The sequence below is a fragment of the Scleropages formosus genome, chromosome 16, assembly GCF_900964775.1.
Source record: "Scleropages formosus chromosome 16, fSclFor1.1, whole genome shotgun sequence".
NCBI classification, from domain to species: Eukaryota; Metazoa; Chordata; class Actinopteri; order Osteoglossiformes; family Osteoglossidae; genus Scleropages; species Scleropages formosus.
In genome coordinates, this window is record NC_041821.1 from 20,780,073 (window position 1) to 20,807,060 (window position 26,988).

General features: G+C 46.5%; 2 protein-coding genes across 6 annotated transcripts; one reads left to right on the forward strand and one right to left on the reverse strand.

Moving 5' to 3' along the window:
- The first annotated feature begins 1,156 nt into the window (after positions 1 to 1,156).
- On the forward strand, positions 1,157 to 13,438 carry pus10 (pseudouridine synthase 10). Of its 5 annotated transcripts, none has more exons than XM_018751030.2 (18): positions 1,157 to 1,168; positions 2,364 to 2,502; positions 2,877 to 3,116; positions 3,533 to 3,619; positions 5,333 to 5,367; positions 6,090 to 6,201; positions 6,550 to 6,611; positions 6,908 to 6,953; positions 8,697 to 8,761; positions 9,091 to 9,176; positions 9,735 to 9,860; positions 9,960 to 10,016; positions 10,216 to 10,292; positions 10,396 to 10,451; positions 11,381 to 11,498; positions 11,800 to 11,942; positions 12,932 to 13,031; positions 13,152 to 13,438. In XM_018751030.2, exons 2-18 carry the CDS (start codon positions 2,377 to 2,379, stop codon positions 13,290 to 13,292), a joined length of 1,677 nt encoding a protein of 558 aa, XP_018606546.1. In that variant the 5' UTR covers positions 1,157 to 1,168; positions 2,364 to 2,376; the 3' UTR covers positions 13,293 to 13,438. The 5 variants fall into 5 exon arrangements, with proteins under 5 accessions (XP_018606546.1, XP_018606545.1, XP_018606547.1 ...); XM_018751029.2 differs by having other exon boundaries at positions 1,163 to 1,267; positions 13,152 to 13,437; XM_018751031.2 differs by having other exon boundaries at positions 1,163 to 1,267; positions 9,960 to 9,980; positions 13,152 to 13,437.
- Positions 13,439 to 13,498: 60 nt separating this feature from the next.
- On the reverse strand, positions 13,499 to 25,492 carry LOC108933751 (proto-oncogene c-Rel-like). The gene is made up of 11 exons (XM_018751028.2): positions 25,404 to 25,492; positions 24,117 to 24,164; positions 23,272 to 23,411; positions 22,271 to 22,419; positions 21,117 to 21,208; positions 17,527 to 17,667; positions 15,998 to 16,102; positions 15,558 to 15,773; positions 15,333 to 15,401; positions 15,163 to 15,222; positions 13,499 to 15,007 (listed from the first exon to the last, which is right to left on the reverse strand). The coding sequence occupies exons 1-11, from the start codon at positions 25,408 to 25,410 to the stop codon at positions 14,223 to 14,225; spliced, it is 1,812 nt and encodes a 603-aa protein (XP_018606544.1). The 5' UTR covers positions 25,411 to 25,492; the 3' UTR covers positions 13,499 to 14,222.
- Positions 25,493 to 26,988: the final 1,496 nt, after the last annotated feature.

A 26,988-nucleotide genomic window follows, 5' to 3' on the forward strand; every position in this document is an offset into this window, starting at 1 on the left:
GCATATAGTTACTATAAAATTGGTTCCCTTTGTATGCAGTCCTTTTAAAACAGAACATAATTCACTCTTCAATCTTTCGCTTACCTCAGTTGTGAGCTCTCTTTGCTCACACAGTGTTGTAATCTGACTCGTTGCCATACAAGTTACTCTATTTTAATGAAGCCTGGCAACAAGATCTTCCACGTTTGAAGTGGTCCAGGGTCAACACCTGATTTAAAGGGGCAGCGCTTCACTGTAATGCATAGAGAGCTATTAAAATAGCCTGCGGTGCTTTACGCTGTTAAAACCTGTCGCCAAATAAGTCTTCATTAAATGGTCGAGTCATGTTTCAATTAAACTGTGGTGAAACCACCAGCAATTTAAAAACCGACGGTCAATATAGCTCGTGAATTTTTCAATGCGCGTTTACACTGGAAAGTACGGTACATACTTCCTTCGTATATTTGCATAATACAGTCCTGTATTGCAGCACTCCTAGCCTAGGGGTCCAGTTCGACTCACAGTCATTGATGTGTTGTGTGTGTGTTTTTTTTTTTTTTTTTTTTTTTTTTGGGGTGGTGAAAAATCTTTTACTATTGTGTGTTCCGTGCCATTCTTCGGAACAGTGGTAAAACATGCAAACTCCGCACACCGAGCAGCTGGATTCTAAGAACCGCTCAGCTCTGAGGTCCCACCCGTGACCGTGTAACCCATTTGCAGAGTGGGGAAAAAAAGTGTTACGAACTGGGCGAGCTCATTGCCACAATTCAATTGTGCTCATTGATTGTGAAGTGCATAAAACCACACATTACCTAAAATATCCTCTGCAGATGGTGCATTGCAGAAATCCGCTGACAGTTTTGTAAAGTATTTTGAACTACCGTTTACGACTGCCTACGGTAATTATTGCCTTTTACTGCACGAGACTGCATTATTGCACGTCAGCTATACTAAGCACCACCTTTCCAGACTGGAACAAATGATCACAAAACACATCGAACTCTTCTTCAGAAGAATTTTAAAAATCGCTAAACGAGCACAGTTCGGTTCTATACGTCTGACGACGGGTCGTATGTATAAATGGTTATATTAATATGGGTTCTTCTAAGTAATGAGTGTATAATTTGTTTCAAATATTATATTGTAGATCAAGATTTGATTAGTTGTGCCTTGAGTTTGAAGCTAACGGGTGAGTGCCGCCTGACATGTTGTGCAGTTTTTGTTTTGAGGTAGCTGAGAAAATTGTTTTGGGAAACATTTATACACGTTAACTGGACGTTTTTGGGCGGTAGGCTTTCTCCCTTTTTTTAAATTTTGTTCTTGATACTTGACTGGCTGGTGACAAGTGAGGGAAAAAGCCCTGGCTTCATCAGTCACTCTCTCGCCGGTGGCGAATTGCCTCAGTTACGAACCTACTGCAAATTTTGTTACTCTTCGCATTATTACTCGTTACATTGCGGTTACTCCACACATTTATGCTTAGATTACACGACAAACGTGTTAGTACACTCACTCTACATATTACGGGGTGTGCCAGCGACGTATTTGCTAGTTTCCCCCAAGCAACTGAACTACTTAGCTACTTCCAATTTATTTTACCCATACACCTAGGTAATTTTACTGGAGCAATTTTTAGGGTAAGTACCTTGTGTTCAAGGAGTACAGCTAGGTGGGACTGAAAGCTGCAACCCTTAGGCAGCTTTCTAACACTGACTACCACTACGTCTGTTCAATTTTAATTTACTCTGGAATGTACTGAATATTTCCTGGTTGCAGCACACTACTCACTCAGGTACTGGTGACACTACTACTACACATTTCTTTCCCCATTAGACTACACGTGATTGCAGTATGTGGTTTCTCATAATGGTCATAACTGCCATGTTCCTGGTGCTCACATCACTTCCACTAGTCTCAGTGGCTTCTCTAATATTAAATTTGGGCACAATTTTGTTGAACACATAACTGAAATATTTTTCTACACCTTCATTGATGCCCATGAATTTTGCACTGTGCAGACAGACGGATGCAGTGTGTAAGCCTCATTGCTTTAAACAGCATTCCGTCTACGGTGTGAGGGTTAGCTGTTGTGAAGACGCTGAAGGTTGTGTCGAGCCACCCATTACTTTAGTGTCCTGTTTAAACTCATAGATTCTAGTTTAAATCAAGGTAATACACACTGAGATCTGGTTGGAATGCGTGGTTTGTTCAGCTGTGTTGCTTCGTGCAAGCAGGAACATAAACAAATCATGATATTGTAGTCACGAGTGATGACTTCTGATTTTATGTGTTTTATTTATTTATAAACCATACATGTCCAAACAGCTGTTGAACCATGTTGTGGCCAGCTTCATTGTAGGGTTTCTCACTGTCGCTGCCTGCAGGGGAAGCCACGGGATGCTGCCTTTGAAGGAGAAGGATCGGCCGATTGTACGCGCACTCCTGGATGCAGGCTGCTGCGCTCGCTGTATACTGAGGTTCTGCTGCGTGAGTCTGCAGTCAGCCTACCGACAAAATTACGAGGTACGTGTCCACGGGTTTCTTAAACTGAAGGTTTTGAGCATCGCGCCTCCAAGGGTCTGAGTTGGAATCCATTTCCACTTGTGGTTTTGTCTGTAGGGTTTTTGCAATGATGCTCCTATCTCTTCCCAGTTCAAATAAATGTGTTTCAGGTGATCTGATGAATCTAAACTGCCCTATGAGTGTGTATGTGTGGGAGAATGAGATTGTGTCAGTGCCCTGTTTTCACTGGCAATTTCTCCGGGGTGTGTTCTTCCTCATGTCCTGTGCTTACTGGAATTGGCCCAGGATTGTGACTGGATAAATGGATCGCAGGAATTCTTTGGTCCTGTCCGTGTCGCAATCCTTCACTCCAGATCACTTTCTTGTTCTTCCAGGATCTAACGTGTGAACTGCAGAGCTTCGCTGATACAAGAGAAACGAGTATTAGTGGAGATTCAGCAGAGAAGGAGCAACAAGACGTTCCCCCTTGTAAGAAGATCAGGCTGGACATAGAAAAAGGTGGTGATGAAGATGGAAAGGATGTCAAAGAGAGTGCCGAAAAAACAGAATCCAACATTTGTGTAGTGTGCTTGGGAGTGCTACAGCACTTCTGTGACAAAGACTTCGCTAAAAAGGTATTACGAGAGCTCTTTTCTGTTTCGTGAGTTATAGTCAACCACTACCCTCTGCACATATACTGTGATGTTATGAAAAATAATGGAATGAGTAACTGCAGTGTTTTCCAAATTTTTATAACAGTATGTGTTACTCGGTGTTGAACATACCAGGTTGGCTCTTGATGGATTAAAGATAAGTTGACACACCAACATAGTGATGATGGTTCACTGTTTCAGGTGTTTGACTTACTTTCAGAATTGGGGGCAGCAACTTTTACTCCTCTTCCTAATTACATGTTATACATTCTGAAGTGCATTCCCAAAAACGTGTAAAACCCAAACATTCATTGGCTGGGGTATTGCACTGACTTCTGGTGAACTGTCATTTTGCCGAACATCAGCTCAAATGAGATGACGACAGATTGTTTATGCAGATTGCAGAAACGGTGATGGCAGAGAAGTATGAGTTTCACAGCCTAGTGCTGTCAGTCTCGCTGCCTGCCCAGCTGTCTGTCAGAGAGGTAAGACATTTTTCATCAAGTTCCCTGCTGCTGCACTAGGGTCCCCATACTTATACTGGTAAATCTCACCATGACCCTGTCTAGGGAAAATTACTCTACGCTGACATATTGCTGATAAATGTAGGGGAAATGTTTAGGGACAGCTGCTATCGTAGAGGTTAGAGCTGCTGCCTTTGAATCTAAAGATCGCAGGTTTGATTCCCACTTCTAGTTGTAGTATCCTTGGAAAAAAGTCAATGTCAACTTTGTCACTTCCACAAGATGTTTAGTACATACATTGGAGTGAGATAGCATTTCTCCTGGACCACGGTGTGACATAGAGGACAACATATACTGTTACTACTACAACAATTTACAATAACCAGCTACCAAACTAAAAAGGTACTTACCCTAAATTGCTCCAATAAAATGAGCCAGCTGTATAAATGGGTAAATAACTAAGTAGCTTAACACTGTAAGTCACTTTGGAGAAAAGTGTCAGCTAAAAATTAACAAATGTAATGTGGAGTGAAAAGCTCCAGTTGTCTGTGAATAAGAGCAGAAGGAAACACTGTTGAACTAATTTTTGGTCCCTAGGAGGCGCTGTCGGCCTACAGTGCTGAAATGGTGTTAGATATGGAAAGTATGTGTTGTGGCAATACTGGCAGTAGTGCTACCTCCTGTCACTCATCACTTTTCAAAATGATACTGTAATATACTAAGCAGGACAGCGTTTTGTGTTTAGAGTTTTGTACCTTCTTACTAACATTGCCAAAGTTACCACTGATTGGATCCTTGTTCAATTTCTCTTTTGCTGAATTGTGATATGCTGCTGCAGGGATTCTTGTAGTAAAACTTCTTTTTTGGCTATTAACATTTGCATTTTTGTTAATGTGAAATCCCTAGAAAGGTCATGGTTAGTGAACCATTTGTTTCATTGCATATAGTTTCTGTGAAAGAGAAGTGGTCATCTTTATTTAGGGTGGGGACCGGGGAAGAGCCCTCTCGTTTTACGTTGCGTGCCTTTTTATGTTTAGTTTCAGGAGCATAATGCAAGGGTTTTGAGTGGTGCCAAGCACACCCCTGTCAAGCCTTCACCTCCCCCACTCTCCACCCACAGCTCTGTCACACACCACCACTCAGGACCCACCAGGAAGTTCTTCTGGGCTACATTCACATGGCTCACAGTCAGCGAGAGCAATGCAGCTCTCAGGAGACCTGCACAGCTGGCCCCTCACCCTCTTCCCCTTTCTCTTTGGAAACTATGGGCTGTTTCATGCAGAGAAATGTGGGTTATGTCCTATTAAACACCACAAAGTTGAGCAATGACATGGCGGGCAGCTCTAACAGCCATCTGCCAAAAAAAGAAAAAAAAAAATGGAGTCCAGGGTCAACAAGTGGTGCAACCAGTGTGAACATGTGACAGAAGGCCTTCTTTCTCCAATAAGGCTTCAGGCCTTGTAGTGGAGAAAAGGGGTGTAGCTCCTCTGATAACTGCCAGCACCTGGGACACCAGAAATGGCCGTGTGCTGGCAACTATTGGAGGGAATGGCGAAAAGCGTAGAGCCGTGCAGTGTGTTGTCATTGTTGGGTGGCGTGGTTGTGGGTGGGTTTGGGTGGAGTTGCGGTGGGGTCTGACACATCGGACATCTGGCCTGCTCGTGATCTTGTTTTTCTAAACCTGTTTTCTTGACTGTTTGTGTGATTTTGTGGGGCGCGGCACCTTGGTGGCAGCACTCAGCCTGGCTACTGGTAAAGAAGGAAATGAGGTAAGAAACGAGTCTCTGTCACCACTGCAGGGCAGCTGTCCATCACGTGTGTTTGTGCGTGTGTGTATGCCCACGTGTTTTAGTCGTAACATTTCCCCGTTAGGTAGACATAGAAACCGGATGTTTCTGTGCCTTGAAAGGACTATTTAATAGCTCTCCTTGTTATCTAGTAAATGTAAAATTGATTTAAATAGAGGCACCCAGGATTTACAATTAACTATATGTGAATCATACTTTTTGTTTTCGTGTGTAGGAGGTCAGTAATGAGGCTGGTACCTGCTCACCCATGTGTATTTGTGTGAGTGAAAGAGACACGTGACAGCCTTGCACAGGTGCTAATACAGTGCGGCGCCGACGTCATACATAGTTTACATGTAAAGGTGTTTTCCTGTACATCGGCTCCCACGAATGTTGCTGTGACACAGTTTTGCAAAATATGCTACAAGACTCTGTGTGATGTGACATATGTTTACATGCCGAATACCTTGCTTCCGTGTTTGTCAAATGTGACCTTTTGGCGTTTTAATGCAAGACTGCTGTTTGAACTGTTTCCGTTTCTCCTTTCCAATGTATAACGTGGTAAAAGGGCAGTTATCTGTTTACATTTACATTAGAAATCGCCAGTTCAGTTTTTAGTGTTTCGGTGAATTGCTATTTATCGTGCTTTTTCGGTATACGCAATGACTTTTCATGGCCATGTTCTGCCTGTGTTTGCTGAGCAGGGAGAAGACCATGTGTCTCGGGAAGGATGACGTCATCCAGGTGAAGGAGGCCTACAAGTGGATTCTGCACAGCCTTGTGTCGCAAGAGCTGGGCGTACCTGCGCTGGCCAAGGCAAGTGTGCTCATTTCCCATCAGTCGGGCTGCCTGTGGTGGGAGCGGTCTGTCCGGGAACTCGGAGGCACGGCCTTAACATTAACGCTTCAGGAGCCTTGCTGTCGCTGTGGCGAATCCATCCCTCCATCCAGCTGACTTGTGCCCAGGGGTGGGGCGGCTGAGTGTGGCTCAGACAGTAACGCCGCCGCTCATCCCCCGTGGCTCCTTACTCATGGGGAGTTTTTTCGCTGTGCCCTGCTGCATCCTGGTCGAAGCACCTAATTCGAGCACATTAGATTATGTGGCTTTGTCATTCTATGGTCTCTCGTGTCTCCTTACCGTTGCTCCCGTGTCTTCCTCATGCAGAGTCTGTTTGAGGTCAGCGTGGGCTTCAAGCACCCTGAAACTGACGGTGACTGCCACTTCCTGTAGGTTGGCCCTTCCTTGTTACCTGTAGTTCTTGTCTGTCCTGCTTTGTTGGCACAAGATTTAGTCCTTGACAGGAAATGTGATTTTCTTTTTTTGGAATGACGCTAGTTCACCATACAGATTAGTGTTTGTGGCCACCTTAATATCTGTTGGCACATGTTCTGTCAAGCCTTCAATTATAGTTCACATTTGGCCATCATTCTTTTAAAAAAAAAAAAAAATAGAAATAATGTGCACAGCTGCAGTGGAAGAATGAAATTTCAGAATTACACAAATGTTTTCTTTTTCCCCTTAGGGCAGCCACGTGTTCTGGCTGCTTCAAACCAGCTAAAAATAAACAGGTAGGTAGCTCTGGAGCAGTCAGGGTCTGTAACTCAAGCAATGGGTGTAATTTACATTTTTTTGGAGGAGGAGGCTAATGACACTTCCTTCAGAGGCCAAGGGTTTGGAGGCAGACATGCTGCCTGGTTGTTCACTGCTTTCAACATGCAGCGCACAGTTTGCAGGATGACTCATGGCTGTCCTAACATGCGGGTCCATACCTGGTTGGTTGTACGTGCAGTGTTTGCAGCAGTGCGTGGGCCACTTTGTGTGGGCGAGGACTCAGAGACAGGGGACCGAAACAGGATATGGAAAACCAGGGTGCCCAGTGCGCTGCGTGGCCGGCTTTGAAGTGTGTGGATTGCAACGGCCTTGCAGTCGTTTCTGCCTGCATGTGTTTGTTTTGTTTCCATTTCTCTACTGTAGCTAGACACAAGCGCAGGAGGTTCAAATGAGACTGCTGAGCAAATAAAAATATAATCAAAAAAAATCTATGTGTAAGTAAGAGCAGTTTTCAATGACTGCTGGAGAATTATCTTACCAGCAGTTGTACAATATTTGATTATAGGTGTTTTTCAGTACACGCTTCTGAGAATTGTCAGTGTCACAGTATTTTTCCCCCTTTTTTTTTTTTTTAAACATGAAGGGAAAATGAAGAAAGAGAGGGTAAATGGCAGGTGGACAACTTTGCCATACCTAGCAGGTGTGATCAGTGGTAGTCTGTTTGCACACCATATTACATCAAAGTTCTTCTTTCGAAGTTGCTTTTTTACTTCATTTTTTAACAGTAAAACAAAGGGACTTTCAAAAGAAAATGAACTGCGATAAGGTGTGTGGTAATGAGAAAAATACAGCGTATAAAACATTAATCTCTGCATTTCGGTGTAACCAGAGAAGACGTACGCTGTGGTTAGCACGCAGACAGGATGCCATGGTTTCTTGTAAAGCCTTACTTCTCAGGCCATAAGACAACAAACGCCATGTCTTGTGATGTAATACTTCCTGTTGTCTCTGCTAATGAGATTTCTGTGTAATTATATTGTAAGGTGTTTTTGATGGACCGCTATGCACTTTTAGTAATATGCTAGTTCCTGTTTGTTATCAGATCCTGTTGCGTTACCCCTCCACTTCAGAGAACTGATTTGCGTTCTTGTGTGAAAACTTAGTTGTTGCAGAAGCCATTCTATTTTTTTTCTGAATAGTTGGCTTTACCTCCCCGGCCCAGTCTTTAACTTGTCGTCTCATCCAGCCAAATGTGATGTGTTATGCCCTTTAAAACGTACACTCTAACACCTGGTGCTTCTAGGTAACGGAGCTATATGTTGAAGATTTTGAAACCGGAGGCTGGTTTAGTTGAAACTGAAAACTTAGAGCTTTGATGACTATAAAAATATTCTGTCACCTGCTGAGCGCTCTCGGGAGCCAAGGTAACTGCTGTGTGACGCACTTTGACATGGACATAAAGTAAATGCAAGAAAAAGATGTTTTCCGCAAAATTTTTGATGGGGTGTGCCTGAAAACCCTCACTCCTTAATGAAAGCTCTTGCCCCTTGGCCATCACTGGGAGATTAATGGCTCACAACGGCTCTGCTCTGTCTTTGCATTTCCTCCGAAAACACTCTTCTGAAGTTGATGCAGATGTACAATTATGTAATGCCACATCCTTCTCCTCTTGCCGTGCGTGTTTCTAAGAACGTGCAGCTCACCTGTTTTCATTTTCTTTCCATTTCCCTTTCAATGTTTTTTTTCTCTCTGCGCTGAAGTCGGTCTTCACCAGAATGGCTGTGGTGAAGGCCCTCGAGAAGATAACGGAGGAAAGCTTCCGCAGGTGAGCCATCACGTCACACCGCGCGTGTAGCCATCTCTCTGAGGAACGGAGCATTTCTCGATATTTCAGCAAGGATGTTGACCTGCTCTGAATGTTCTGCAGCCTGGGGAAGCACCGAGCACGTTGGTTACACAAGAAACAATACCTTCAATTTCAAAAATGAAGGCAGAGTAAATTGATAGTTAGGTTTCTTCCCACTTTTGCTGAAAGATTGCGCTCCTTGTGTGCACATCAATTCGGAGTTGTATTCATGGACTTTGCCTGCAGGGTGCTGTTGACTTTGGTGCTTCTCTCTCCACTATAACCCTTACACAATGCGGTTCCAACAGAAAGTTCTCCTGCCCCCCCAAACGTCCTACAACCTTGTGCGCTCTCCAGGAGATCCAGTGTCTCCATGTGCCCGTCTTTGTGGCGGGTGAGTAATGCCATGCACTCAGCAACTGAGCTTTTGCCTCCAGTGGCTTTCTCTCTGCTGCCAGTTACTTACCTTGCTGCTCTGCAAGTGCGATTCAAGCAGACAACGTGTTTTGGACCAGTCGCTCATCCATGTAGTGAATGCTGTAAGCCCAAGGCTAGTTATAGTAAATTAGTGTTTTAATGTGCTTGTTTAAAGTTGTCTGTAAGTCAGGATGTATTTTTACTTTCATTTAATTTTAATACTTAACCTGCTCTTTTCTCAGTTAGTGGCACAGTAAAAAAAAAAAAAAAAAAATAAATGAATAAATACATACATACTTTGAGCATAGTGCTTTTCAAGTTAGGGACCATTGTACAAGGTACAACGAGCTGCATTACCCCTTTGTTGCTGGGCTGAAGTAAAACTTCTTCGTGCGACATGCTGTCAAAGCATATATAAAGGGGTGAAAGTAGACCCCATACCCTCTCTTCAGCTTGAGGCTTTATATGTGTTCTGAAGCACTGGCTGTGTCTTTGACTCATTGAGTTTCCTTGTGTCTTTCTTCCCTCCCTTTAGGGCGATACAACAAGTTCTCACGTACGCTTCCACAGACCCCTTGGGTGATTGATGGTGAGAGGAGGATGGAGTCCTCTGTGGAAGAGCTGATCACAGCACCCCTGCTGTCTGCCTTCCAAGCAGAAGGTGAGTGTGCCTCCGACAGAGTTGTGTCACTGACAAGTTTACCTTTTCTGCTTCTCATTAATGTGTAATAACCTGTACTTTGTTTTCACCTCCTCACAGGCTTCAACTTTTCATCTTCAGGTAGAGAGGATGTGGACGTACGAACTCTGGGGAATGGTAAAAGTCCAACATTATCTTAGCCAAGCAGGATTTAGGAAGAGCACCTCACTTGCATCTTTTGTCTTGACCAACTGGGGTGTAGCTGTCATTACCACACAATTCAGCTATTAGACTGTATTTCTGCTAAATCACCAGTGAGTCCACATGTGAATGTAATGAACAACAATCATGTTTTGTGGCCTGGTCCACTTCTCAGGTCGTCCATTTGCTGTGGAGCTGCTGAATCCCCACAAAGCACAGTTCAGCACAGAGGAGGTCCACCAGCTCCAGGAGGTGCCAACACCCGTTCCTTCTTTTCATCGTTTCTCCTCCATCACATCTGCTGCCTTTGCTTTGTCATTACTGCACCTGTTCACTTTATCTTCTTCCCTTTCAGACCATCAACAAATCCTCTAGTAAAATCAGGGTGAGGGATCTACAGATTGTTACAAGGTAGGTTGTGTTACATAACATCTTGTTTTGCTAATTGATGGTATGTGAAAAGTTTTGGAAAGTTTTAGATACTCTGTTAGAAACAGGATTTATTTGAAATCGTGAAAGACCGGTGAACCCAGTTTCTAACGTCATCCTTTCTCCACCCTTTCTGCACCTCTGTTTCCATTTCCTGTTAATGATGTCCTAATTCGGGGTGGAGATCAGTGGCTTTATACAAACAGCAAGGTGTGATACCCTCCAGCAGAGTTTAAGCCATGAATTTACAAAATAGTATCTCCTACTGCATCATCACAGAAACATGCTTGTGATGCGCAAGTACATGAAGCACTCCTATTTGAACACACAACAGTGAAAACGCACAGCAGGTTAAGCACACAGATTTTAATTTGAACATTTCCTGTTCTTGCACAGCAAGTGTGACGTGGGTAGTGTATATGAACGTAGGTTCGATCCCTGCTCAGTTTGTGTGGGCTTCCCTCTGGGTGCTCCGGTTGAGGTGGATTAGTGACTCTGAATTTCCCATAGCATGTGAATCAGTGAGTGAGTAGGTGCGCATGTGTGTGGCTACTCTTGATAGACTGGTGTCCTGTGCGTCCAGAAAGGCTCAGGTTCAGCGCAGTCCTGATCAGGACAAGCGGTCACTGAAAGTGGATGGACATTTACTGTTCTAGTTTCATGGGCTGTACACCTGTAGTGTACCTGTACTTACTTTCATCAAGATTATTAACCTAAGTTGGCCCTGTAAAATGTCCAGCTGTATAAACTAGGTAAAATCACAAGTCACTTCAATATAAGCAACAAATCAACAAGTCACTAATGATAATACGAATATGAAATTTTAGGTGTAGTTACATTGGCAGTTTGAATTGGAGCATAGAGGTCCACCTGGAAGGGTGATGCCTGCAGTCTCTCCATTTCCTCTGCAGGGAAGCTGTGGGTCACATGAAGGAAGGAGAGGAAGAGAAGACCAAGTCGTACTGTGCTCTCATCTGGACCCAGAGGCCTATTGAGGAGAATGATATAGAGTTCCTAAATGATATCAAGGTAATCACTGTTTTTATAAAAACACACTGGAAAATGCAAAAAGCCATTTGATTTATGGTGTTTCTTCCAAAGAGAGGAATGTTATTTTATATCGAATGGTCATATGTAAGACATTCATGTAAAATCTTTGCAAGTTGTTCAGGTAGACTGTAGCTAAAATATTTATATTGCACAATTCTGAGTACACTTATGTCTGTAATGTCAATACTGAAGATTAGTTTTAAGCGCTAATGTAAATGGTGATATTGGTGTTTTTAATGGATTGTCTAAGCATCCCTGGTGTGATCTATGTGCTCCTCAGGATTTAAACATTGCACAGAAGACCCCTCTGAGAGTGCTGCACCGCCGACCACTGGCAGTGCGACAGCGTGTCATCCACACGATGTCTGCCCAGTACCGGGATTCACATCACTTTTGCCTACAGCTGCGCACCCAGGCAGGGACGTATCCTTTTTACTGATAAATCATAAGCTCTGCTGCATTCTGTGGTTCTGTCATGTTCAAAGCATCTCCTGTGTCATTCTTGTGCATGACCCTTCCCATGGCCTTCAGTGACACATGCGTGGGTTCTCCCACATTCCTCAGGGCCATGCAAATGTCACTTTCTCCTTCCATTCAATGTTATATAGCCCATTCAGTGTACCCTGCTTCACCCCCAGTTTTTGCAGTATAGCAGAATAGTGAGACCCTACATTGTACCACCTAATGATTAAAATCTTATAGCAAATTTGTAATTCATTGTAGCTTTATCTAATATTTTTAGCAGAACATAGCCTAAGAATAAACCGAAGGATTGAGCCGTGTTATTACAGTTATATAGATTCTGATGTAGTGTTTCTAACTTGGATTTTTTGGAAGTGCAAACAGACTTTCAGAGCCACTTGTGTTTGTACGTTGCGGTATAGGTTTACAATCAAACTTTGGTAGCTAACAGTATAGCCACATTTTGAGAACTGTGCAATTTGAGACAGATTGATTGTATATCAAGAATTAACTGCAAATTGAGATCAAATTAGGGACTGCTTTATCTATGTAAAGTTTTCAGGGTTTTTATTTTGGCACTAACCAGAATGCACCCATACGTTTGATAGAAGATAATCTCAAGTCTGCTGAGATGATCAGTGATGTGGTGAGTCAGCATTTAGATGTAATGTGACAGTGTAATTAACCATTTTGCCTAGGAAGTCTAGATGAATCAAGGTTGAGGACAGTTAGATAAAACTCTCATATGCTGAGCCACATTTTCATCATACATATATTCCTCCTTAAGTAAGGTTCATTGAACATGATTCCCCCCCCATCATTTATAGGTTGTTTATGGCTTGGTGTGTAGGGATATAATGCCTTGGAGCTCCAGAATGCTGGGGAGGTCCCTGGTTTATGTGCACAACAGCATTGGCTAATAAGATCAGTTTCTTAACAGTGATCTGTAGCTACATTAAAGAGTTTGTTCATGGGGACTTTGGCCGCACCAGGCCCAATCTCTGTGACTTGATGAAGACGGAAACTGACATTCTAGAGCTGGATGTTGAGGTGAGGATTTCTGATGTTAGGGGGGCATCTTTGTACAGCACGCGTGATGATGTTAGTACCTTACAATGAAGTTTACTCATATTAAATAAATGCTGTCCTCTTCCCCTCATTGCTGCCCAGTCTGTGGATGTGGACTGGCCTCCTGTAATACCAGAACCCGAGTCCCAGAAAGGCCGAAGCTCCCTCCCTGAGCATCAGCACAAAGATACCCCTCCCTCACAGGAGGACATTCAGTGCCATCCACTGGGATCTTTATTTTAAATAAATGATCCTAGAACTATCATTTTTTTTGTTTTACCAGTTTTTCTTGTTCTTATATTTTGCTGCATTGAGATGAAAATATATCTTCACATCATAGAGAAATGGGAGAGTTATATTTATTAAGAAAGACACAAACATTACAATTACTGAAACTTAAAAATCATTTAGAATATAGAATAAACAAACAGTAGGTAAATCACTTAAAGTGGGTTTTTTTTATAATGGAAAGGGTACCTTTTAGAGTCTGCTAAGAGAACTTAAGTCTGTGAGACCAAGGAATTATTTTTAAAGTATACTGTACCCTTTGTGAAAATCTACACTTTTATACAATTTTTTTTATTTTTACTTTGAAGCCACCGTTTGTTTGAAACTGCAGTTTTATTTCCCCTAACATGGCTGTTATACTGAGAACTTTTGATTGTGTGCTATAAATATGACATAGCCATTACCAAGGAATACTATATCCCTTTTCACTTCCTTCCTAGGAACAGAATAATTATAGGAGTCATTTTTATTAAATAAAATAAACCAAAAATGGTTCATTTGAATGATAATTCTTTACAAAACATTCACTGCCTTGGTAAAATTTCATTTCACAAATCCCATGTATGGCTTTCGATAATTCACGTACACATAGATACTCCAACACTGACAAACCTTCCCCCAGCAGATTTCACTCTGTAGGAAGTTATGACCGTCGGAGTTGTTTCAAGAAGCATAATTACTTCTTAATTATGCCCGTTTTCTCTCTCAGCACTAGGCTGATCATAACAGTACCCCCAGAGGGTACCGACTACTCAAGGAGCAGTCTGAACTTGTTTTGAAAACACTATTCTGCAATAGAACAATTCACTTACAAAAAATTAAGTCTTGGATTACTTCCAAGCATAACTGTTTCGTGCCAGAGAATACTTCACCTGCTCCTTTAGTTTATCGCCAATTAATACTATTGAAGTGCTCTGAGCTGTTGGTGCCGTTGGTTAAGAACTGAGCTGGCAAGCCACTGATGCCAGGGCTGTGAGCTGCTCTGGCACCCGACTGTCGGAGGGCCTCCAGAGCGCCCCCATTGCTCATCTGGCACGGCGTCAGACTGATGTACTGTGGGGCGCCCTCTGAGGAGACAGGCGCCACCATGCTGGCGGGACCGCCCTGCTGACCCATCGAGGGCTCCTGCTTCAAGTGGAACATTGGGGGCTGGGGGTCGGCGAAGCTTTGCAGGATCTCCTCACACTCCAGGCCGTCTATGGCGGAGAACGACGGCATCGCTACCTTTGCGTTCTGGGACACAGGGATGCTGTAAGTGGGCCAAAAGGGTTTGGGTCCAGAAGGTCCGGCCCCTGGCTCTTTTCCTTGGCCTGGGGTCTTCTGCTGCTGCAGTAGCTGGCCATGGGGCCCTGAGCCCTGGATGTCCATAGCCATGTTCAGGCACTGCAGGTCACCCTCTGTGAGCTGCGGGAGGCTGTTCTCCCCCAGGCCCGCGAATGTCGAAACACCGTGCAGAGGCTGCATGCCGGTGCTGTTGGAGGTGGTCTGGTGGTTGACCTGCACGGCGTCCAGCGAGAGAGCTGAATTTAGGTGGGGCATCATGGCATTCATGGACACCACATTCTGGGCTGCTGTGTGTGATGTCATCAGGTAGGAGGAGCTATTGTGCGTGCCAGGCTGAGACTTTTGAAGGCCATTGGCTGCTGTCGTCTTCATGTACATGTTAGGTTCTGAAAAGATAGAACAATTTTTCTTAAAAGTGCACGACTGAAATCAGCCCTGTTCTCTTCTGAACTGCTTAACGTGCTCATTAGGGTTCGCAACCTGTTCAAACAACGACAAAGTTGATAAGAAAACACAAACACAGCGAATGCAGTGAACTCACCTTTCTTGATTGTCGGAGTGGCCCGTGGTACCAGCTTTGGTCTGTTGACAGGGTTCACACCTATGCGAGACATCCCAGGTTACTCATATTGCGGAGTAACAAGTGTTGTGAGGTGTACAAAACACACTTTGCTGTGTTTGTCTTCAGCATGTTTCCTGCTGGCTCCTTACCGTTAATACTGGGAAAGGCTTTCATCAGGTCCTCCATCCTTCGCTTCTTCTCCTGGTATCCATAGGGATCTGAGGGGAACATGATGGCATATAGAATGAACAGACACAGGCAGATGTGTCGCGTGGGAAGGGTCACACTTGCCCTGTAAATGCCTATATTTCATCAGCACAACACATAATTCTATAAAACCTACAGCATCCTTTTGAGCGCCAAGTACGACGCACCTTTGTCATCAGGCAGATATCTGAACTCCAGGGGCTCGCTGACCGCCTGGTCTGAGGGCCGTCGCAGCTGCATGCCCACCGTCTCAGGAGTGGTGATGGAGGTGTTCATGTATGGCGGCGTCTTGAACACAATGGCAACCTGCCTGTGGACATCAGCCTGCGAGAAGGAGCCCTTGGCCTCCCAGTTCTGAGTGAAGAACCGCACCTCAATGTCATCTGTAATGGGAGAAGATCACAAATGGAACCCAAGTCAGTCTGTGCGCGCATGTGTGTATATCTGAAAATAACATTTTGAAAACAATGTAGGGAAAAACTGCATGAAAGATCAAATTCATTGAAAAGTCGTGTAATTTCTTCTCTACGGTAATGCGACATAAGGGATTGCCGTCATTCCGTAAAACACTCCGCACGTTCACACGTAGCCTGACGCTTACGCTTACCTTTCTGCACCTTGTCGCAGAGCAGAAAGATCTCATCTCCCCCGTTCACGCTGCCCGTGTTCCTGTTGACGCGGCAGATTCTAAGTTCGGCGGTCGTGGGGGCACCTGCGTGAGAGCGGGGGAAAGGATCAGCATGTCTTCAAGAGTTATTCCAGCAAAAAGAGACTGTTGCTCGGTACCATCAGTTACGTGGCGCCAAACTTAGACATTAGATTTGAAGAAGTGGGGAATGGCCAGCTGGGAATGGAAATTCAAGAGCGCCAACTTCACACGGCTCTGGAGAAACTGAACCTCAAACCATTCAAATGTGCTTTCAGAAGAGGAAATGACATCGTGGGCTGGTAATCTCTCCGAAAACTAAAACTGAACTGTTTTGCTTCCCTTTTTTTAGCCTTTGATAGTTTCGGAGGGAAAAAATAGTTTCAGCGGCAGTGTGAAAGCGTGCTGGGCTTTGAAAACATCACAGGTCAACGAATGATGGCGAGACGCGACATCCGTCACCTTTGCGGTAACTTGTCCAGCTGCGAGTGGCGGTGCACGGACAGACAGCACCACGCACATGACTCCTGTCGCCATTAACCCCTTCAGGTGACCTCGCTTGCCCCTATGTCTTAGAAATACGCCTGAGATCACACCAGGATGTGCATCACAGCAGCATCAGGAAGATGTGTCACCTCACAGTGCACTTTAATGGTGGCATAAAAGGCAACGCCTTTCTGTTGGACACAGAGGGTCAGATTTAGCGCAGCACTTCTGGAACCTTCCTCTGGACCACATGTGTAGCTGGCTGTCACACGCACATGCAGTCACCTCACCCAAGTCCTATGACAAGTGTGTTCCCTTAGCTCACTTTCATTCGTTCCAGGCCATTAAATTTCAGAAATTAAACACTCCATTTAGTCAGGACCAGTCATTCCCTTGTTTAAATGTGCAGGGCTGTGAACTTTTACGTAACGACAAGCCATCAATATTTGCATTAAAGTCGTTTCAGAGTTATTTCAGTTTGTTACTGTTCTGAGAAATTATACTGTCGTTGTCATCTGTGATGACTGCTCAGGACAAGCAGTTATTGAAATTGGACATAATTTTAGCTGACACCTTTGAAAAAGGTGACTTACAGCTAGAGGTTATTATAATGAAAGAAATGCTTACAAGTGCTTTTTCTTTTTTGAACCTCCAAAAGTTAATTCAAAATGTACATTACTGGTTCGAATTCAGCTGCCAGCTAAATTTGCAAAAAAAAAAAAAAAAAGGCTAGAGCTGAAAACCACTGATATCGTGAAATCTGAAAGGCGTATGGCAATACTGCGAACCGCAGTGAAATTCGAACCATTGAGACACGTGCCTGTGATGCAGGCTAAATGTCAAAAAAAAAAAAAAAAAAAAAAAAAAAAAAGAATATCACAAGCAAAATACTGGGGCCAACGGAAATGAAAAGGAAGTGAATAACTTACACATGAATAGTTGACTGTTTCACAAGGGCAAACGTACAGTATGTGTGTGTGTACATGCACACAAGGGACACTCACGGTTGTCGTAGATGGGGTTTGAGACAATGGGCTCCAGCGCCCGGCTGTAGTGGCCGGTCTCGTCCTGCAGGAAGACCTGGAAACAGAGCCGCACCACATTCAGGTCGTACTCATCGGTCTGCAGCAGCTGGTCCCGGGGCACTGCGGGTACAACACGGTGAGAACACGGTCAGCATCGGGAGCAACGCATCACGCAATTAAAAACAAGTTGGCCACCGCAACCTGAGTCAATACTACAGAAAAGCACATCAAATGTTAAATTGTGGGAACGGAAACAAGCAGAAACATCAGAACTCGGGTAAAACGGAGGGAACCACACCTCAAAAGAGGACTTTTACAGAGCTATACAGAGCTGCCTGTGTCCAGTCCAACACCGGTTCCAGTCTACGAGCTTCTCAAAGAACCTGCGGGATCGGATCACTTCCTGCAGCCCAACCAGAGCGTTACGTGCTCCACCTCCGGTCGCTTGGTGGTCCTACGCTCAGTCCAGACAGAAAGCCCACTGAAACTGAGGTGGAACGACTTCCCTCTGTCCCCTCGCACCTGCTGAAGCCCTTTCAGTATTATAGAAGGGTCTCAGAAGACCTCTTTCGAACCCACTTCCACTCTGATATCCTATATAAATTTGCATCAGACCATCTATCATGATCATGTTCACAATTTCTAACTCGTTTCTATAAGGAGCTACTCATACAACCCTTCGTTGGAGGAAGCACATCTTTCCCTCCGGTCTGAATGCCGTTTTGGAGAAAAGCACCTAATAAATTAATACAAGTAAATAACATTGTCCTTGTGCGGAGATACCCTGCTGTGGACGACCTGCCCTCCATTCTGTCCACTGAGCTCCCTGCCCTCGGTGAACATTTCTGAGGGAACCCGACCAAAAAAAAAAAAACCCCCCCCCCCCCCAACACCTGAGCCAGTGACACCTGCTGTGTGTATGGCCTGCACAGATGAGCGAAGAGGACCGCAGTGAGATCAGTGAGAAACAGGAGAGCGAGAGGGATGGAGAACAAAGACAAGAGTGGAATCCCCTAACAGAGGACACGGCAGAGGAGAGCGGCGACATGCAGTGACGGGCACGAGAGGTCAGATCGCGACCCGAAGACCGAAGCGTGGTGTTCCACTGCGCACCACGTCCTATCCCTTCGCCGCCCCCACATCTTTCTAAAGCAGACGGTCTGGCTCGCAAAGCATGGCGGGTCCCATCCGATGACACCCACAGGGTATCACTTGCGGCTCCCACGCGTGCACAGATATGCCTCGCACATATACGACAGTGTGTATATATACCCATACACACATACACAGACGCATGCACGCACGCACCACGTCACACCCACCCACTGGCAGTTTCAGCAGCCCCCCCATTTCGCACCTCATCCCCCTCAGCCCCACCTGCCCACAGCATCACGGTGACGGCACCACGGATCCCCCGACTGGGGACCGCGTCACTCACTCATTCGGCAGACAGCGGCTGCGATGTGGCGGGTGGCCTTCGGAGTGGGCAAATTGACGTGGGGTGAGAAGGGAAACGAAGTGGAAAGGGACGCAGCGGTGGTCAGTGACACACGTACCTATATATGTACATATACGTACAGACCGAACATTTGTTTAGCTCATCCTTTCCTCCAGCGCTACGTACAGAGTTAAGCTATTTACACTGATTTACCTCATTAGAGAGCTGTGTTCCCCCCCCATTTTTACTAGATCTGTTCAGCTGGAGTATCTTGAGCAGGAGCTGGGATTCAAACCCAGGTACTTTAAGCGCGAGGTGGCAGCTCCAACCCCAACGCCTGGGTACCTGACCTGGAAATCCTCTCCATGAAATGCAGCGATACACATGGGAGGGGGTGTTTTACCCCACAAGTGTTGCTTTGCATTTTGGCGAGAGCTGCAAAACAGGAACAGGGTAAAAAGTTAGAGAGGGAGAAAGAAAGAAAGAGAAGCGGCGTGGCCGAGAACGAGAGAGATGTGGGCGTTAGACCGACTGTAGGCAGTGGAGACAGAGAAGGGGGGGGGGGGTTGCGGGGGTGGAGGAACGCTTGAGGGCCCCACACTTGTGTCACACTGTCTTAGTGACCCGTGGCATTTCGGAGCTCTGGCTCTCTTTCTCCAACTTCCCCCGAGAGGAGCCTCGGTGGCAACATGTAAAAGAGCACAAGCGCGCCGTCGTCACGCAGGAATTCCCCATGAGAGAGAGAGAGAGAGAGAGAGAGAGAGAGAGAGAGAGAGAGAGAGAGAGAGAGAGAGAGAGAGAGAGAGAGACGCGCGCAGCCAGGAGGTCTCGCTTGGGATGCCATGCGTCCGTCCCTTCGGTGAGGAGATGGTGTGGAAACCGCAGTCACAATCAGCGGTGAGCACAGCGCGCGCACACACCTGGAACGATCAGGAGGCCGACACACACCGTGTGCATAAGGAAACGGTGCTCTGGGAGCGGAACAGGAAGCCAACTTGCTTTCCTGGAGACTCATGCCTAGAGCTGCCGCGTATCTATCTATCTATCTCACACACACACACACACACACACACACCTCCATCGCTCACAGCCAATTTAGGCTCTTCTTCCAGAAGAGGGGGAGCCTCAGATTGACACCCTTTACATCTCAGCGCCGTCACAACTTCAGCAGTAACTCCAGAACAAATACAAACAAGCATAGGTGATTAGGCCAGCTGGTAGCGTGCGGGTTAGAACTACTACCTTCGGACCCAAAGGTTATAGGTTCAAATCCCCCCTCTGGCTGTAGTGCCCTTAAACAAAGTACTTATCCCTACAGTATACAGCTGTATAAAAGGGTAAATAACTGCAAGTGGCTTTGGAGAAAAGCCCCAACTAAATGAATAAATGTAAGTGTGCTCAAGTGAGAAGCTCCGATCCTTACGAGGCCTTACAGAAGCGCTCCAGCAAACACCCAGAGGCAGCAGGTTCAAGTCTCACAGGACTTGTGCTGTTGTACACCTGAACGTGGTTTTTACATTATGTTGTACATTTATGCATTTATCACAACTCTAAGTGGACGTGCAGCAGTACAATACCCAGATTTATCATTCACTGGAGGGTATGAGTCTGTGCGGACAAGCACTCTCAGTGCCGTGTGAAGAGCAACAGAAGGAGCAAAACGAAAGTGAAACGCAGTTGACGACTGTTTACTCCCGCACTGATGATGTGGAGATCAGGCAACATCCCCTACAGATATAGTTCAGAACTCGCATCAGAAAGACCCATCGAGGTCCGTTACTGACACTAATCAGGCTGTTCCGGTAAGCAGCCCTGTAGTCTCCCTGCTGAGAGAAGCATCGCGTGCACACACAGCTGACACACTCGGCAGAGAGAGCTGAGATTAAACATAAGCTACTCATCCATGTAGTTGAGTTCCCCAAAGCGACTGACACCATTCAGCTACTTACAATGATTTACCCATTTATACAGCTGCATACTGTATCACTTCAGGGCAAGTACCTCGATCAAGGGTACTACAGCAGGATGTGGGATTCAAACCTGGGCCCTCCGGGGAGAGCTGGTGTTGCTCTAACTGCTGTGCCCCACTTCCCCCGTTTTTCTCTGCATTGTAGGAAAGAGGGACGCTCACCGTTAAAGGGGTTCATGTTCTGCGCCATCCTCTGCAAGATTGCGTCCTTCACCTCCTTCCGCTTCACACACTGTATGCCCAGGTTCTGAAAGCTGAGGAGCAAAGGCAGACAGTTAGGCTTCGGCCCACTGCTGCCACCCCCTGCCTCACACCACTTCTCCCATCCTGCAAGGTGGGCAGAGTCACAGAAGAACTGGCGCAAGGCAGACGTGGCAAGCGTCTCCTATGGCCCGCGGCCATGGCTTCACAACCGCAAGCCGACCGCATTCACCACGATGTTTAAGTTAAATCCAAACGTGTTCTCTTAAGTTTCAGAAAATGCATGTAGACCTTTTCTCCACTGATCTTTTAGGAAGCGGGTGAGGATGTTTTTAACCACACCCTCTGGTGTTGACCGTGCCAAGAAGACTGGTGAAGGAGGTGTTTTTGCATATGGTGACCCTGGTCTAACAGGGGAAATCCCCTGTTTCCCATGAAGGGAGGAGGCCCAGAGCGAGAGGCCAGGCCTGCTCACAGCACTCACAGTAGCCACTCTGCTACCACTACACCTAGTGTTCCGTGGGGGGGCGGGGGGCATTACAGGGATCCTCGCACCTTGTGCAGCCGAGCCCTCGGCTGCAGCGCAAAGGCAGGACAACAGAACGGTCACCCCTTGACTCGCAGGCCAATCCAGAGCCTAGAGTGTAAAACAAGCCACCCTTTGGAATTTGCAGCATGGCAGGAGAAAGAGGGTGGGGCCAGGTGGCACAGCAGGTAGCACTGGTGCCTCTCATGTGTCGTTGGGCATGGGTTCGAAGCCTGTCCTGTCTACGTGGAGTTAACACATTCTCTCTGTGTCCATGTGGATTTCCTCTGGGTGCTCTGGTTTCCTCCCACAAGGGGAGGTGTGTTGGTGACTCTGAATTGCCCTTAGTATGTAAGAGAGAAAGGGTGAGAGTGTGTGTGTGTGTGTGTGTGTGTGTGTGTGTGTGTGTGTTTTGGGGCGACCCTCTTATGGACTTAAGCTGCATCCAGGGCGTACCCTTCTCAGCCTAGAGCCTCATCCCTCCAGGATAGGTTCGGGGGGGCCACAACCCATACTTAGGCAGTTAAGCAGGTGCAGATAGTGAGTGTGAAGGAAGAGGAAGAGCAGCAGGAGGAGCCCAATCACTTACGCAAAGACCCTGCGTTCGGGGCCCAGGTCTGCCTCGTAGAGGCCATCCTTGCAGTCCTTGCCCACCAGCTCATGGGGGTGTGGCCTGTAGGGCTCATTCTTGGTCACCAGTGACACGCGCACCTTCACTTTCCCAAAGAAATTCTGAATCTAAACATCGAAACATGCAGGAAGGGTTAGAAGAGCATCGTGGGTGAGATGGGACCAGAGGCCCTCTGGCGTGGCAAATACGCAGAGCCCGGTGGCGACACTAGCACATCCGGCACTTTGTGCTCCAGCTGGGCAGGCGGTGAATCCTGCAGGACGTCCTGCGCCTTTAGTTCCGCACGGTGACGCCAGGCTCACAAGTTATTGCCCCTTTGCACTGACAGACCTTCTCTATTTTCCTTGTGTTGCACGTCATGCCCTTTTGGCTCCTAGCACCTAACTAACCGCCCTCTCGCCCGAGCACTCCCCCACAAGGCGCAAAAGCGCAGCAGTTCAGAAGGGCTGAACACGGGTGTGCACCTCCCCCAAGGAGGACGCTGTGAATCACCCACTCCTTTTCACTCGCTGGCTTTCACGCTTCACTGGGGGGAACACTATTTGCCCCTTCCGCCCCCGGCCCCTGTGGGCGTGAGCAACGAGGGGTAGAAACCCCAGCCTGCTGACACATGCAGGGGAACACGCCTTTCTGCGTGTCCTCTGGGCGTGCTCTCCTCACATGATGAATGTGTCACAGTGGGGGTCTGCACTCCACACCCATATCTTTGCTGCGGATCACTTGGCAATGCAGTGATGCAACACTGCTCACTCTTGCAGGGTAAAATTGCAAATGGTTTAACAATATTTACATCTCTGCTGCTTACACACAGACCATATTCTTACACACTGATCTTGGGCGTCACCAACCTGCGGCCCCGTCGTACCCTGTTGTCCCCCTTAAACACAACCCTGCGTGCCGGCGTCCATTCCGAGGGACGCGTCCGAGCAACAGGCGACACACAGCTCCCTCCCTCTCACCTGGATGCTGGGATACGTCTTGTTGTCGTCAGAACTCCATTCCCCCAGGATACTGCCGGCGGAACGGCCTTCGCATTTGTATCGGAAGCGCATGCCCCTCTGCTTGGGCTGCTCAAATATCTGTACGCAGGGCTCACAGGCTGGAGGTGACAAATGGGGGAGGGGGGAAGAAACACACTCAGCACTGAATTCTTCTAATATTAAAATGCACAACAAGGACAAATAAACAGAACAAAAGTCTGAGTGAAAGGGCACAGATTTCATTCCATTATGAAAGCATTCATCAATCACAATGAGCCTTTACACACAACTGTGTGTGTATGGCCACACATCAGAACATCAGCCCAGTGCTCCATGACACCAGTAAGTAAGGAAAGTGAGGTGAAAGGCTTGTTCTCTTCCAAGTGGTTATTCAGTAAACGAGATGCAATAAAATCTCGCCTGGGAGAGTTTATACGGCCCTAGCAACTCCCCGCCAACGCTGTCCAGTCCATTTACCTCCATCACACCTCATTCAATCAGTGTTTGTGTAGCAACACAGCTCTTCATTTACCTCATCATCTTATACCTCATGTCAGGACACTTCAGGAGCAGTGTGAGCACTGGCAGCACGCATGTGCAGATGTGCGCGTGCGCACACACACACACACACACACACACACACACACACACACACACCCTGAAGGCGCACTAGACAGACACAGTACAGGAGTGCGTTGCATGCCTCCAAAATACAGGCCAAGGCAAGCGATGGCGGGAAAGTTATTACGAGTGTGACGGTGTGACCTGCTCTAAGTAAACACTCGAGCGCTCAGTGCGACAGCTCACGCGGGGCAGGAACGTACACAGGTGGCCGAGGTCCCTGCGCATCTGTAGCATGTGTATTTGAGATGCTGCAAGAAAGAAAGAGAGAGAAAGGAACAGGTCAGTACAGCAGAGTAACTCCCTCAACAAAAAAAAAGACATACCGAACAGACAGACAGACATAGTTAGACAGACAGAGACAAACAGATATAGAAAGAGACACATACATACAGATGGACAGAATGACAGAGACACATACATACCGACAAGATGACAAACAGATACAGACAGACAAACACATACACAGACAGATTTACACTGATTCATGCAGACACAGACAGGTCAGTGAAAGCTGCTCATGGTGCCACACTGGGACACTACTATTGGACTGAAGAACATTTCCAGAGCTGAGATGACTGTACCGCACACTCGCTGCCCCATTTACAGTCAGCGAGTTCGCAGAGCGCGGGGACCCCACTCCACTACCCCCAGTACCCCCCACTAATAATCCTACTAACCCCACTACCACCACTAACCCTAACCCAGTGCCCCCCCCCGAAACCCAGTAAGTAAGCGGTAAGCGCTTTGATGACGCGGAACGTGGAAGCTGGAATTTCAGAACTTCCTCAACGTTGACAACGTCAACGGCTTCTCGTTTTTGAAATCCATGTCCTCACATGACCCGTCGCCGACATTTCACAAACTTATTTCTACACATTTCTACGGCTGGGCGCTGAAGTGTTCAGTCTCCGACCCCCCCCCACACCCCAGAGTTACATGTTGAAGCGACTTCCCTTCCGCGGTTCTCCTTTTCCATTCGACCCTCCACAGCGATAACGGCGCGTCAAACCTTACTTTTACAGCCAAACTTTTGAGAAAACAAAGGGAGATTAATAAGGAGAGCCCGTCTGTCTCTTCACTCACGGCGCGGTTAAAGAAAAAACCGACACAAATATAACACAAAACGTAAACAACGGTGCAGTTAGTTGGACTCGAGCGGCACGAGGACGGAAAGCAAAGTAAGTCAAAAATCACCGCAACAACGTGTGCGAAAAGCCTCTTTTAGAAATGCACAACGCGAGAACACGTCAAAAATGCCTCAGCTTCACGAACGAAAAACTGACTAGAAGGAGAACTCGCACATCACACGGCGTCTCTGCAAAAACAAAAAGGCTGCGCGTGCCGTGACGTGTGGAAACAAATAAGAAGAGCGCAGTTAGTGGTGCCGCAGTAAGTCGAGAAGTGTGAAACGACTTCGCTTTCTTTCTTTGCACCCCCTCGTGAAGAAAAGGCACTCGGACAGAGCAGTTAGTAACTCGGTTACTCACAGTTCATGTCGGGCGCCTTTCTGACACCTCCTTACTCCAAAGGCAGCTCTCTACTGAGCCTCACCGGGTGACGTCTTTAAAATAAGTGGGTGACCTGCGGGAATCCCCCGTCTCGGCGCTCAAGGGCGCCGCCTACTGGGCGGCAGCTTTAGCGACACTCCCACTTTGCGCTTCGCGCTTCACCTGCGACGCATGAGCGTTACAAGCCCGAAGATTCCCGACCCAAGCTGTCATTTAGGGGCCAGTCGCCTAAAAACTATTGTTATACACAGAGGAAAGTGGCAGCTGAATGAATAAATAACAAAACACATATACAGTACATGTATTCTGTCAGCACTGAACGAATACGTATATATGTACTTTGTTTTTTATTCATACAGCTGCCACTTCCCCTCCTAAGGAATTTACGCAGTCAGGCTATTTACAGTGATTTATCCGTTTGCACAGCTGTGTGATGTATCCGTTCACACAGTATTTTTACTGTGTCAAGTCAGGGTATGTACTTTTGTCAAAGGTACAGCAGCAGGAGCGCGAATACGAACCGACCCTTTAGCGCAAGGCAGCGACACCAACCGTTACGCCCCCTGCTGCCCCGCGCGTGTCAGTGTGAATGATATCCGTGATGCATGTATAATACTACACGTATATATAGTGTGTATGTAAATATTGCTTAAAATAGACTACTCGTTCTGCAAGTTATTTTAGCCTAAAAATAAAGGTTGTTTGAAAAAGATTTTTTTTTTTGTTTTAAGATCTATTGATGATTTATTTGTTACTTATTTGAAAGGGCAGTTTTTTGTGGTTTTTTTTTTTTTTTTTTAATAATCTGAAAATTCCGTTTCGAATGAAACCTCCTGCTGCAGTGGCTTTTGGGACAGGTACTTCGTCTGAATCGATATACAGTAAAGATGAGCCCGCGATGGGTATGGATAGATAGATCACCGTTAGTACAGAGTACAGTGCACGAGCCTCGCGTGTTGATCTGCTTTTGTTTTGGAGAAAAAAGGTGGAGGTCGTACATGAGCTCTGCCTTCGTGTCTTCATTTCGGAGTTGCCTGCTGTGTACAGATCTATCGAAGAGAAGCAGGCCACACTCTGAATGTTGTTTCCAACCTCAGGCTCATAGGAAACCATAATGTGGACCAAATGAGTAGCTCCTCGCATGCGGTCGAGCGCATTTTTCCACAGAGCTGCGACATGTGAGCAGCGGGGCCAGTTGAGGGCAGGGCGCCGCACACCTGGATCACCTTCAGGCTTCCTCAGAGAAAGTGTTCTATTTAATACCCGCTTTCTCTCCTTCTCTTTCGCCTCTTCGCCTTCTTCTGCTTCGGTCGAGCCCTTTTGGAATTTATTTGCAAATTCACGTTTGTGTTTTTAAGTCGCAGATGTACAGGGCGATTCTTTTGTGTTTAGTTTCGAAGTGTGGACGCAACGTGTGCATTATTTACCCACACACTCGCTCTCACACACAAACACAGAGAGAGACTTTCATCTCAGGTAATCCCCACTCCGCGCGCCACACACAGCACGCGTTGGGAATCCCCGCGACGGCGACCCACTGTACCGAGTCCCACCCTTAACTGTG

Excerpts from the sequence above, each read along its gene's own strand:
- pus10 (XM_018751030.2), top strand. The coding sequence starts at position 2,377 with ATGCTGCCTTTGAAGGAGAAGGATCGGCCGATTGTACGCGCACTCCTG. Across the intron at positions 11,943-12,931 it reads CTGCGCACCCAGGCAGGGAC|CTACATTAAAGAGTTTGTTC; the intron begins GTATCCTTTTTA and ends AGTGATCTGTAG. Across the intron at positions 13,032-13,151 it reads TTCTAGAGCTGGATGTTGAG|TCTGTGGATGTGGACTGGCC; the intron begins GTGAGGATTTCT and ends ATTGCTGCCCAG.
- LOC108933751 (XM_018751028.2), bottom strand. Across the intron at positions 22,420-23,271 it reads AGACGTATCCCAGCATCCAG|ATTCAGAATTTCTTTGGGAA; the intron begins GTGAGAGGGAGG and ends TTCGATGTTTAG. Across the intron at positions 15,223-15,332 it reads AGCCTTTCCCAGTATTAACG|GTGTGAACCCTGTCAACAGA; the intron begins GTAAGGAGCCAG and ends TGTCTCGCATAG.